This window comes from Alexandromys fortis, unplaced genomic scaffold (genome assembly GCF_014885135.2).
Source record: "Alexandromys fortis isolate MF-2015 unplaced genomic scaffold, M_Fortis_MF-2015_v1.1 scaffold_7, whole genome shotgun sequence".
Taxonomy (NCBI): Eukaryota; Metazoa; Chordata; class Mammalia; order Rodentia; family Cricetidae; genus Alexandromys; species Alexandromys fortis.
In genome coordinates this window covers 5,641,440-5,654,950 of record NW_026067920.1, presented here as the reverse complement: position 1 = coordinate 5,654,950, position 13,511 = coordinate 5,641,440, and the positions used below count along the sequence as shown (strand labels likewise).

The window sequence follows — 13,511 nt, the reverse complement described above, 5'->3', positions numbered from 1 at the left end:
ATGACAAATTTCCCCTTCCTCCTCTGGCGGCTAAACAGAGAGTTGAGCGGTTCCTCCATCAGTGGAGACAGGCGACTCTGTGAACTACAGGACAGTATCATTTACTCATCTTCAATGCACAAGGTGACTCTTAGGACCAGGGCTCTCTATAAACACTCTTCAATGCTGTTGCTGAGAAAAATGGGTCTGGAAAAAAATACAGACTATGCTAACCTGCTCCCGCCTGGTGGAACAGGAGGACAACTTGAATTCAGAAGTTGAAAGGCAGTGAGGAGAAAACAGTAAGACCCACCCCCCATCTCGGGAAAGAAACTGAAATAAAGGTAACAACCCCATAAACCCACCGTCTCCTTTCCTGGCCAAGCAGGAAAATTCCTACCTTAGAAGTCCCAGCTACTGAGCCAAGGCCAGAGTCAAGTCTACACGGACCCTGTGATGGGAGTCAATAATGGAAATCCCAAAGCCGCCTCCACCCCAGACCCTGGCACTTGCACTTACCTCTTTCTCTTCTGCAGGGCTGCTCTGTGGTCGGGGGCATGCCGCTGACACATCACCCAGCTCATCAAACTCAGGGACCTGGAACTCAGAGGCTGAGAGCAGGAGCTTGCTGACAGCTGGTTCTGTCACCAGGCAAGCCTTTGGCACCAAGGCAGGGAACACAGGCTCCAGCCTAGCACCACGGAGACAGAATGACGATAAAATCTGTGTAAAGTATGCTTTCTATCTCCAGCATTTCTACTTAGATTTTCTGTACATGTTCATGTCCTTGTGTGTGTGGAGGCCAGGAAAAAACTTTAAGACAATGTCTTTCCTTGGCCATCCCATCCATCTTGTGTTCGAGATGGAGTCTCTCAATGGCCTAAAGCTAACCAAGTAGCCTAGGTTGGCTGGCTAGTGAGCCTCAGGATCTGCCTGTCTCTTCCTGCCTACACTAGAATTACAAGTGTGTGCCACCATGCAGGCTACTGATGTGGGTTCTGGGGGATGAAACTCAGGTTCTCACGCTAGCAAGGCAGGCAACTAACCGACTGAGAAGTCTATCACCCGGCCGACATTATTTCTGAGCCACCTGCTTTCTAGTTACCTCTAGACACAACCTGGCTCTACACATGTGCAAAGTTCTAAGAACGTGGTCAGTCCTTTCCAGGGGTTAGAGCAATTTTATAGAAATGTGTACCTGAGTGAAGACTGGAAAGGAGAGAGTAAGTGACCAGACAAATGAACACTGCTCAGATGAGACCAGCCCCGTTCAGGGACCAGGACTGAGGCTGGTGAAGCGGCAGGACTTGGAACGGTTGAGATACTAGTAAACTGGCTACTGAATTCTGTGCTAAATAAATGGTGCTAATTATACAACCCTATTCCTTGTTATGTGATATAAAACCAACTGAATCTCAGAAATGTTTAATCTGAGACCTATAAATACTAAGATTAATGAGACAAGAGGTTAAGAGTTGTGACATGCCTGACTCATGCGATCTAAGAACACTAGAATAAATGTATTCTCCCTGCCCTTTCTCATATACCCATCCACACTTGAAGCCGGTGCGTCAAGGCTTACCTCAGGTGACTGCTGTTGGTGCTGTGGACAGCTCCCATGCCCGGAAGAGGCACATTTGGTATGGTGTTGTGGCTGAAGTAAAAGCACAAGCACAAAGCAGCAGTTATGCAAGTGGGGCAACAACAAAGGTTCTGATGCTACCGGGGGCTCTGGAACACGGTGCAGCCAAGAAACAAGAACCACGCTTCTGTGCTCGGCCTTGGGTAGGAGAAGGCTAACAGGAAAGTGCTTCCTAATTTAACTGGAGAGAGTATCAAGAAAAGTAGAGGACCGGAAAAGAAAGGACAGGAGCAAGAATGGCTTTGGGACTTAAGCCTTTTAATTAAGTTGGTAAGAACACATGTTAATATTCTTTACAATTTCAAGCATAAGGAATCATAAGTTGGTTCCATACATAGAAAGGCTTGCTGCCAAGCCTGACCACCTGAGTTCAAAGTCTGGAACTCACAGAGTGGAAGAAAAAAATGGACTCCCTAAAACTTTGCTAACCTCCACATTACATTATGTAAGCACATGTACATACATACACACACACACAACAAATGTTTCTAAAAATTAGACATGAAACCAAACACAACAACAAAGTATCTATACAAGGAAAAATATTATAGTTATGCCTTATAAGATACTGAGTTTGAAGCCAGTCTAAACAGGTGACTCTGTCTCAACAAAATAGAAAAATGGGGCAGACAAGATGGCTTAGCAGGTAAAAGCGCCTACTGCCTGACAATGCAAGGTGACTGCCTAAGCTGATTTCTGGAACACACACAAAGGCAGAAAGCGAAACCAACACCAAAACTGTCCTCTGAGTGACTCTCTCTCTCTCTCTCCTCTCTTTCTTCCTCTCTCTCTCTCTTTCACACACACACACACACACACACATACACACACACACAGTGGTAGGGAAAATACTTTATGGAAATTAAACTGATTTAAGTATTGTTTTCAGGGCTATTAATTTATTTTGCCGGCAATATGTGAAATGTTTTGTTGCTTTGCTTTTTCAGGAAGGAAAAGTGGTCCATCTATCATCTCTGTCTGTTTTGTTTTGTTTTGTTTTGTTTTTTGAGACAAGGTGTCTTTGTGTAGCCTTGGCTGTCCTGGAACTCACTCTGTGGACCAGGCTGCTGGCCTTGAACTCACTGATCTGACTGACTGCTTTTGCCTCCCCAGTGCTGGGATTAAAAGCATGTGCCACCACGTGCAGCTCATAAATAAGTTTAATAAAACAATAAAAAAAAAACTGGGTAGTCGTGGCCGCCTTTAATCCCAGCACTTGAGAGACAGAGACAGGAGAATATCTGTGAGTTCGAGGACAGCCTGGTCTACAAGGTGAGTTCCAGATCAGGCTCCAAAGCTATACAGAGAAATCCTGTCTCAAAAAACAAAACAAAACAAAATTAAGTGAGCTTAGGCATATGAGTAGAGTCACTTTTGGAGTCAATGAGTAGAGTCCATAGCAACACTACCCATATACCTTCCACTTGAAATAAAACAACATCCCAAGTTCTTGGTTACATATGTATAAAACTCCACAAAGTAAAAAGCCACATATAGAAAGCGAGAAGGAAAACTATTTTAGGAAGTAGAAAGAGTTCTGGAAGGGAAAAGGAGCCAAGGCTCATATCCTGAATACCAACACAGTATGTAAGGAACTAACAGTGAAGGGGTCAGGGCCGTGTCCTAGCACTTGGGAGGTGGAGGATCTGGAGTTGGGACTACTGTAGTGAGGTGGAGGTCATCATTAGCTACCAGAAAGAAAGAGAAAGAGTGGGGATGGAGGGGATACAACACAGATTAAAGACAACTTCTCATTTTTCTCCTTTACTATGGAGTTCCAGGAATCCAACTCAGGTTGTCAGACTTGGTGATTTACTCACTGGACCATCTTGCCAGGAGGCACCCCATCCGTCCGTCCGCTCATCTGTCTGTCTGTCTATCTATCTATTTATGAATTTAATAATTTTACATAACTAGTTTTAGTGGTGCACACCTTTAGTCCCAACACTTGAGAGGCAGAGGCAGGCGGATCTCTGTGAGTTCAAGGCCAGCCTGGTCTATAGAGAATGAGTTTCAAGACAGCCAGTGCTATAGAAAACCTGCCTTGAAAAACAAAAAGGAAGGAAGGAAGGAAGGAAGGAAGGAAGGAAGGAAGGAAGGAAGGAAAGAAGGAGAAACAGAGAGTGAGAGTGGAAGAGAGAGAGGGAGGGGGAGGGAGAAGAAAAGATAAAGAAAAGATTGATTTACATATATGGGTGTTTGCCTACATCTATATATGTGAATCAAATGTATGCAGTGCCCACAGAAGCCAGACAAAGGTGTTAGTTATATCCTTGATACCTGGAGTTACAGGACTGGAGTTGAGAGAAACCAAATTGGAATCCTTGTAACTGCCCCTTTAATGTGTTTTTGAGACAACAACTCACTCCTTAGCCCAAACTGGTCTTGAACTGGTCTTATAATCTTCTTGCCTCAGCAGCTTGGCTTTGAAATACCAGGTTTTGGATGGGTTTGATTTGATCTGAAACATTACTGCTAAAAATTTCTAATGTAGCTGGGCAGTGGTAGTACAGACCTTTAATCCCAGCATTTGGGAGGCAGACACAGGCAGATCTCTGTGAGTTTGAGGTCAGCCTGGCCTACAGAGTGAATTCCAGGACAGCCTGGGCTATACAGAGAAACCCTGTCTAGAAAAACCAAAAGTAAACGGATAAACAAATAAACAAATTCAACTGTAGCAACAGCAAGAGATAATTAGTTTCTATTCATCTAAAGAATTTCAGTAGAAAAATTTATCTAAGGCAATTCTTTGAAGGCTGTTTTCATGTAGGGGATTGAACCAGCATCTTAACTCATGCTAAGCATGTTCTTCACATAAGCTATACTCTCACCTTCCAGAAACTCTAGTAAAACAGGAAATTTTAAACCTTAAGTTCCTACCCCCTTTTTTCTCTAAGCTGGACTGTACCCAGGGTCTTATACTAACCAAAAAAAAAAAAAAAAAAAAAAAAAAAAAAATCTACCACTAAGCTACACCCCAATCTAGTCCTCTCCTATTTTCATTTAGAAGATACAACAATCATCATCAAATTATTCTCCTTATCTCCAACAGTGAAACCATAAGAACTTCTGTCCACTTCACTATGAATTCTACTAAGTCCCCAAAGCATCCCAGGGCATGTAATGTGAACCCCTGAAGCATGACAGCTCATACTTGCAATCCAGGATGTTCTTGAGTTCCAGGTTAGCCTGAGATAGTGCCACAAATAAACAACAATGGAAGATGGTGGCATACACTGGGCACTGTGGTACATAAATTTAATCCCAGCACTTGAGAGGCAGGGGCAGACCAGACTGGTCTAAACAGTGAGTTCCACACAGCAGAGTTTCACAGACACTGTCGCAAGGGGGATAAAAAGATTATGGCATGAAGAGTAAAACTGGAAGAATAGTGCAAGATACGAGACGATGCTATGGGCAAATTAGGGGCCTCTGTAGCCAAGAATTGCTGTTCCACTCTCTCAGGGTAAACAAGTGTAAACATAGGAAGCCCCCAGCAGACAGCCTTCCATTTCCAGCACCTGCCGCCTCTCCTTTTCCCATCGGCAGGAGACAAACACGGAATACACTCAAAGAGATGACGAGCTCTTACCTGCTCAAGATGCTCAGGCTCCCCTGCTGCTTGCTCTGAGTGGAATGAAGAGCAGGCAATTGGAAGGTAAAGGAAGGTCCATGCTGGCTCCAAATGGACAACACTCGGCCCACTGAGTAGGGCAGAGAGCAGAAGACCTTGTCTGCTAGAGAGGCTGGAGACCTTAACCCTTTTAAGCCCCGTGTAAACTGGGTCAAGAAGAGCCTCTGCATGGTAGGCATGTGATTGGTGAAGCTCCGTCTTTTTGTCCAGATTCGGTAACATCCTGGTGAACAAAGTGCTAGAAGTGTGTGAAGGCCAAGGACAGAGCAGTCTGCTCCAGTCCGGACTACGGCAGTGTCTCCATAGTCTTGGAGAGGAGCTGCAGTCTGTGGAGGAGCCTGAGTGTGTGTCTGACTATAGAGGCCAGTATCTTCCCTGAATGTAGCCATCCCAGGGCAACCGTGGGACATGAAGAAAGAAAAGGTCCACTTGGGAGGTGGAGATGAACACTGGGAGGTCTCTGCTAAGGCAAGCCTCGATGGAGCACAGTGCTCAGGAAAAGTCCTGGAGGACTCAACCATGCAATTGGATGCTGATTTCACATGGAAGGAAAATGGGAAGATTTTGGTACCAAACAGCAGTGATGGCATCTTGTTGCTCAGATCTATGAAGCTCATTTTGACAGCTTCAAGAGAATAAAGTGCCAAGGGCTTACTGTTAGACCTCCTATCCCATCCAGTAGCTGCCAAACATGGGTCCAGCTGCATTGCATTATAGGAAAATCCATCTAGGAGCTTTTTATATCTGAGGCGCTTGCAGCTTTTAGCCAAAGGAACAAGGGAAGAGGAATACCGCTGATATCTGAGTTTCTGGGGCTTTGTAGCCAGAACCAGTTTGGAGGCAAGGAGAGACAGCTTGTTTAGTAAGGCTGATTCTTTGGTAGGCTTCCTACAACTCGGACTCAAGGGATGGCACAGAGTAGCCTTTGGCTTTGGTATGTGGCTACACAAGCTCGTGCTAGGTACTGTTTCAGGTTCCAATGGCGCGGCAGGCACGGCACACGGGCTGAGAAGTCTGTGTGTTTTTGTGGGGATGGGATTAGAGGAACTCTTTCCACAATCAGAATTTCCTACTTTAGTTATTTTTCTCTGCACAGTGACTAGCTCTGGGCAGGAAGTTCTCTTACATGTTCGATGAGGTTGCTTCTTTATGGGAAGCAATCTCTGCTGCTGTGACAGAGTCACAAAGGCACCATGTATCTGACCACCTCCAGCAGCGCTAGGATCCTGTTCTTTCCAAGAGGTACCAGGAAGCCGAGGACCTGTGCATAAGGTGTCTTTCTTTAACAGGTGACATAAGCTTTCTTTTTCTGGGTCTTCCAACCTCTGAAGCGGTCTAGCTGTTTTTTTCTTGGTTGGCTTTCTTAGGGCAACTTCTTCCATTATGAGGAACTCACCCTGGCCAATCACAGGTTTCTTACTTTGCATCTCATCTGAGAACATGTTCACTGATGTGTGCTGTTCCAACAGTGCACGCGTACCCTTTTGATATGGATTTTCGTCCTTTGGCACGGCACTCTCAACTCTCTGGCTTTGTGGGCTTTTAGCAACATCTTGTACACTCTGGCATTTCAAATGGGTCTGATAACTCTTAGGAAAATTAACATGACTGTCTCTGGTAATGGTCTCCTCGGACCCCTCCCCAACAGGTAAGTGACCCAGTGGCCCCTTCTGATGTTCTTCAGTTTCTTCTTTATTCTGTTTAATTGCTGTTATCATTATCAAAGGCAAACACTTATCTATGGAATTCTCATGCGAATGACAAGCTTTGCAAACACTGGTGTCTACACTGACATATGTACCACCCCCTTCACCAGCGTTACCTATGTTCGTTGGTATTGCTTCCTTCACGTCAGACTGGACTGCACAATTCTTGATATTTTCATGAAGGATATCACCATCTTTGGGCTTAAAGAGATGCTTCAATTTAGGCTTTTCACCAAGAACACTAGCTGGTGACTGTTCCTGAGAAGAAACACGGGATTGTGCAATCTCAACAGAACCTCGGCACCTAGATCTGGAGTCTTTTGAGGATAACCCAAAGGTTTCCTTCTCACCAAACTCAGAATTTGCTTCTATTCTCAGTCCTTCTGTCACAGATTTCCCTTCCCCTTGATTCTCACAATGAATATAATTTAAAGACACACCTCCTTTATCCAGTGCTCTTACATTTGGCTCTTGATTGGTAATACATTCTACTTCACGATCAGTGGCAGAGTCTGGACACTCTTCCATTTCATAGTCTTTTAGAAACCTGCATATTGTTTCTTCACGTGATTTCAGTATTTCAGGACAGTCTACTGTAGAAGCAGCAGCACTGGAGAGTCCCGAGTCCTGGTCAGTTGTTCCTATAAACACAACATTCAGTTCTCCTCGAAGAGGTGCGATACTCCTTAAGGACTCATGGTATGCCAGTCTATCTCGACTTGTAGAATGACTAGCTGGACTAGATGCACCCAGCACAGCCTCTGCAGGCTCACTTGTGCAGTCGGGACATACCACGTCTAGCACACTGTATACCAGTGCTTCCGAGCCAGGAATATTTTCAAAGGCTCCTTTGGAATCGCTTTTCTCTAAACTACCACAAAGCACAGGGTTTTCACTGCCTGAGCTGACTAGCAAATCCTTTTCCTTGTGGCTGACCTCAGGGACAGTTTCTCGGGGGTCACCACTTAGTCCTTCCTGAGCTGTCTTACCTTCACTTCTGCATTTGTCTGGACTATTTTGGTTTCTCTGACAGTCAGAGACTTCACCTACTTTCTGGTCATGACTTTGAGCTGCTTGGTACATGGCTTTCAAATGAGATGAAATAACATTCAGAGACTGGTCCGCTAGTGTGTCAGGACTTGGAATGTTTGTAGATTGGCTCAGCTCCTGTATATCACAAGGAGAGGTGCTGTGGCTGTAAACTGCAGTGCACCTGTGTCTACTCGGCTTCCTTCCACCCAGGCCTTCCTCACTGGGTTCCACACGGCCAGTAGCGGGAGTGGTTGTGTTCAACAAAACTCTACTACCTGCCACACCTGTTGCCATTTCACTTGTAACCCTGCCTCTTAGAAGGCTGCTCTGAGTCTTCCGCCCAGCAGGTTCACTCTCCAAGAAGGAGCTATTTTCCACCAAGTCTTCTGATCTTTGGAAGCAGTGCCTGCTAGACTGCCGTGCATTTCCACAGTTTACTTTACAGTTGCTGGCTTTCAGGGTATCTTTTCTGGGTCCAAAAGCAGCACAAGCAGAGCACATGTTCTCTTCAGATGCACTTCTTGTTATGCACTGACAGCTGGAGATATCCTGAGACTGAACATTCTGACATTCTGTGACAAAGGAAAAGCCAGCTGTTTCTTTCACACTTGAGAGGAAAGTGGAATGTAGATCTTTGATACCTGAATCAGTCATTTCTTTTTGCCCTTCTGGGCTTGTTGTGAGATTTAAGGTGTGGATGCCTGAAGAGGCCCCACAGGTCCTGTCACCTTGTGCAGATGTGACTTCCAATTTTGTCTCAGCAGGAATGGTTTGAGTATTGGTGGTAAGATTTGCTCCGTTCTTGAGAGAATGACAGCTCTGTTGAGCATCTCTGCATGTTGCTGAAGGCATCTCTCTGTTTAGATTTATCAGAGAGTCAGTTGGTAATATTACATGCTCTTGAGAATTAAGGGACACTTGTTGATTTAAAACACATTCATGTTCTAGTTTGTGTTCAACCAGTTCACTGTTACAAGAAAGTTCACATATCTCAGAGGCAATGATTGGTTCATCTAAATGGGCAACGTTGTCACGTAAGTCCTGTACATGCTTTTCTGAAGCAGGTCTGCAAACAAACTCTGGACATGGTGGTAATTTTGCAGGACTTTCCTTGGGTTTTGATATGTCCTTATGTTCAGAACTTACTGGATCTGCTGGTATCAAACTCTGAGGGGATTTTCTTCCAGACAGAAATTCACTGCATGCTGCTTTAGTTGGCAGAGAGTCACCCAGATTTCTCTGGGCGCTGACTACAGACTTAGAGTCTTTACTGTAAATCTTTTCACTTAGTGCACTGGAGTTTACTGGGTTTTGTTCTGGTTCTTCAACGTGCACCAACAAGGGAAACCCGCTTTCCTCAGAGTGTCTCTCAGGATGGTTCACATCAGTGACAGTTTTTCTATGCTCCTCAGAGTTTACCAAATTACCTTGAAAGTTTAAAGTAATTTTCAGATCGCTCTTTTTACACATTATTTCTGTGGCTTCAGTAAAAGAGTTAGGCATGGAACTACAGATCTCTGCGCAGGAACTTGCCTGAGTGCAATCGTTGCTGTGGTTACTGGATTCCACGGTCTGTTTTTCACCAGAACCATTCTGTTCCTGTTCTGTGACACTGAAAAGGAGACCCCCTCTTTCACTGCTGGGCCTCTGATTCTGTTCTTTACTTTCTTCTCCACAAGAGAAGTTCTTGCTTTGATCAACCTCTTTTATTTTTTCAGCAGATTCCTTTACCAAAGCACTGCTTTCAAAAACACATTTTTCTAAGGATTTTGGGCCAGATGAATATGATGCAAGATATAAAATTTTAGAATTTTCTTCGGCGGGTTTTATAGACTCTTCACTCCCTGCAGTGATGGAACTGTCCTGTGCAGAACCGGGGTTTTCCCTACAGTGGTTAAGAATCCGTTGGTGACTGTCATCTGCTTCACAAACAAGGTTTAAGTTACACAACTCTTTCTTTCCTTTGTTCATTGTGGAAACAGCACAGAACCCTGGTAATGACAATCAAAAAAGACAATTAGGCCGGTGGTAGTGGCGCATGCCTTTAATCCCAGCACTTGGGAGGCAGAGGCAGGCGGATCTCTGTGGGTTCGAGACCAGCCTGGTCTACAGAGCTAGTTCCAGGACAGGCTCCATAGCCACAGAGAAACCCTGTCTCGAACCCCCCCCCCCCCCCCCCCAAAAAAGACAATTAGTAACGTTCCACATGGTTTTCTTTAAGAATGCTTTATCAATTCAGGGTCCATGAGACTGAAGGTTCTAGGGTAACTAAAGCTCTGGTTTCCGAAAGCATAATGGGGGTCATGATTTTATCCACTCCTGGTGCTCACTGCACCCAGCTGACGGATGCTGACTCACAGTGCCACAACTGTGTCCTTCATTATTATCCCTTAGTCCCACTGGTTTTCATACCTTGTATGTTTTCAATGGGTTCTGGCAGAGGTCCAGTTGTACTGTGTACATTTCCTTTTACAGAAGAGAAAGAAACTCAAATCAGATGTAATTTGAAAAATAAAAATAAAAAAGCTGTCCCAGCTAAGTGAATTTCATCATGCATCAATGGCAACAACAGAAAACTCAACTCAGAAAAGATAATCGAAAAGCTCAGAAAGCCATACCAGCGTTTTGCTTCTTTGCAAACTATGAAAATGAGTCCCCCAAAAGCAGCCAATTTTGGAAAAATAAAAAACACTGTTCTCAACATGTTACTTGGTATCACAGATAATACTATATAACTGAGTAACAGAAAATGTGAGCCTGATTCATTCAGTCTTACAGACACCATTTTCAGGCATATATCTGCAAGTTCAAGGCCAGCCTGGTCTGCAGGATGAGTTCTGATACAGAGCTAAACAGAGAAACCCTGTGTTGAAAAACTATTAAAAAAAAAAAAAAGTTGCCATTTTAAAACACCACTAGCAGGCCCTTGTTCAAATTTGCAACACCAGCTAGTCAGGGGCTGAGGCAGGACAGCAAGACCACTGAATGTCAAGAGCCACAAAGTGTGTTCCACGTCAGCCCAGGCACCACAAAAACAAACAAAAAAACTGAAAAGAGGGCTGGAGAGATGGCTCAGTGGTTAAGAACATTGTCTGCTCTTCCAGAGGACCCAGGTTCAATCCTCAGTACCCACATGACAACTCACAACTGTCTGTACTCCAGTTCTAGGGGATCTGATGCCCTCACACAGACATTCATGCACACAAAATAAAATTTTATAGCACATGCCTTTAATCCCAGCACTTGGGAGGCAGAGGCATGTGGATCTCTGTGAGTTCAAGACCAGCCTGGTCTACAGAGCAAGTTCCCTAGTATAGCCAGGATACAGAGATAAACACTGTCTAAAAAACAGGAGGGGAAAAAAAGGCTGAACAGAGGGCTAGGACTAAAGCTCCATGATAGAGCACTTGCCTAGCAAGCACAAGGAGCTAGGTATTATAAAACTACTTATCTAGCTAGATAGCTCTAGTAAACTGTCATTACAACAATCTTTTCATTCAATGATCATTTTATTACCTGAAATTAGATATATTATAGATAAAATTGCTCTTTGAAAAGGAACAGTGAGAGCTGGGATTGCAACTCAGTGGTAGAGCTCATGCCTAGCATTAGTGAAATCACAGGTTCAATCCCCTGAACGGCCAAAAACAAGAAAAAAGAAAAAGAACAGTTGTGTGTAGAACTTTATTTATGGTTAATCTGCAAGCTGAATGGTCCTAAATCCAATGATTTATAATAATTGCATTGCTGAACCAGGCGGTAGTGGCACACGCCTTTAATCCTAGCACTCGTGAGGCAGAGGCAGATGGATCTTTGGAGTTCCAGGATAGTCAGCTACAGAGAAACCCTGTCTAGAAAACAAATAACGAAAAAGAAGAAAACAAAACAATAAACAACCAGTTGCCTTTCTGTAAGGTTGGGCTGATCATTACTGAAGCTGAGTAACAGGAACATGGAAGTTTAGTTCATTCCTTTCAGTTCTGAGTTTGTGTGAAGACTGCCATTATGAAAGTTAAGAAAGCAAGGGAACACACAAAAAACCCACCTTTTGTGGGGAATGTGAACACAATGACAGACACACCTGTGATGCCAGAAGGAGGGAGCCGGAGGCCAGCACAAATTCAAGGCCGGCCAGAACTAGGAAGCTAGCTCCTCAACTCCAGCATTTGTATGTCCTTCTCGGAGCCTCAGTTTCTTTTGTAGAAAGCATGGTAAATACACTTATCTCAGTGCTGTATGGAAATTAACTATCACACATAAACACTGCCTGGAATAGTACTTGCAGTATTAGGAGAACTGCCTGTCTTTTCTCTTTGATTCTTTATCTAACAGGACATGAGACAGTTAAAATGGTATCTAAGTGTAGAACACCATTTAAAAACATTAGGAGTATGGGCTACAGGGAAAACTTGGTGTTTGCAGAGAGGTGGCAGGCATGATGAGTTTGTTAACTGGGTACTAACAATCGAACCCAGAATTGCACACACAATTAGCTCTGCCATTAAACGACACCCCAAGACCTCTAGGATGGATGGATGGATAAAAATGCACCAGATGTTTAGCATAAATATCAATTACTAACAATGACTACCTCCAATTTCCCAAGCAGTACTAAGTATTGTGAAATAATACAATTTCATATCATCCCAAACAATAATCTATTCATGAATGTCTCAGCCTGAGCACTCCTCATGATTTTATTTCATCTTTCTATGGAATGCTATGTAATTCATTAAATCATATGTTTAGCATCAAGGTAGCTGTACCCTCATTACATCTATCCAGGAACAATGAGAAATTCTTCATCCACCCCCAACCTGATGCGGTTTTCCTCTGTGTGAGGCAGTGAAGTTCAGATTTGCTGAAACACATCCATTCTCCAATTTATCAAGAATCTTAGGAAGGGGCAGGGGAGCACCGACTTTCAAGCAGTAATGGCAAAAGGTGCATGGGGAAAGCAGTTTGTGCACAGCTAGAGAAAAAACAATACTCTGACCCATTAAGGTGATTTGTTTTTATGCACATACATTTTGACATTTCACAAGACTTTGAAGCAGAATTTAAGACAATTTTTTAACATTTATTTGTTTATTTTATTTTTAAATATGTATTTATTTATTTGTTTGTTTGTTTGTTTATTGTGTGTACTGCATTCCTTCCATGTGTGCCCGCGAGCCAGAAGGGGGCGCCAGGTCTCATTACAGATGGCTGTGAGCCACCATGTGGTTGCTGGGAATTGAACTCAGGACCTCTGAAAGAGCAGTCAGTGCTCTTAACCACTGAGCCATCTCTCCAGCCCTATTTGTTTGTTTATTTTGTATATGTGTTTTGCCTAAATGTATATATGTACATCTTTGTGCCCGAGAATGCCAGAAGGAAGCATGGAATCATGTAGAACTGGAGTTATAGATGGTTATCAGCCACTGTGTAGGTTCTGGGAACTACACCTGGGTCCTCTGCAGATTAGCCAGTTCTCCTAACCACTGAACCATCTTTATTTATTTTTTTTAAGATTTAT

The 13,511-nt window shown here is 43.7% G+C and overlaps 1 protein-coding gene across 6 annotated transcripts in view; it reads right to left on the bottom strand.

Annotated features, from left to right (window-relative positions):
- Positions 1 to 13,511, bottom strand: part of Prr14l (proline rich 14 like) — a 75,045-nt gene that overhangs the window by 35,948 nt on the left and 25,586 nt on the right. For all 6 annotated transcript variants that reach the window (XR_007591410.1, XM_050140835.1, XM_050140838.1 and 3 more), the window contains 4 exons: positions 10,406 to 10,459; positions 5,214 to 9,984; positions 1,562 to 1,633; positions 499 to 670 (listed from right to left, as the gene is read on the bottom strand). Coding sequence is in view for 5 of the 6 variants with exons in the window: in XM_050140835.1 (XP_049996792.1) it covers positions 499 to 670; positions 1,562 to 1,633; positions 5,214 to 9,984; positions 10,406 to 10,459 (5,069 nt within the window). In the remaining variant the exon portion in view is untranslated. The remainder of the gene's footprint in view (positions 1 to 498; positions 671 to 1,561; positions 1,634 to 5,213; positions 9,985 to 10,405; positions 10,460 to 13,511) is intronic.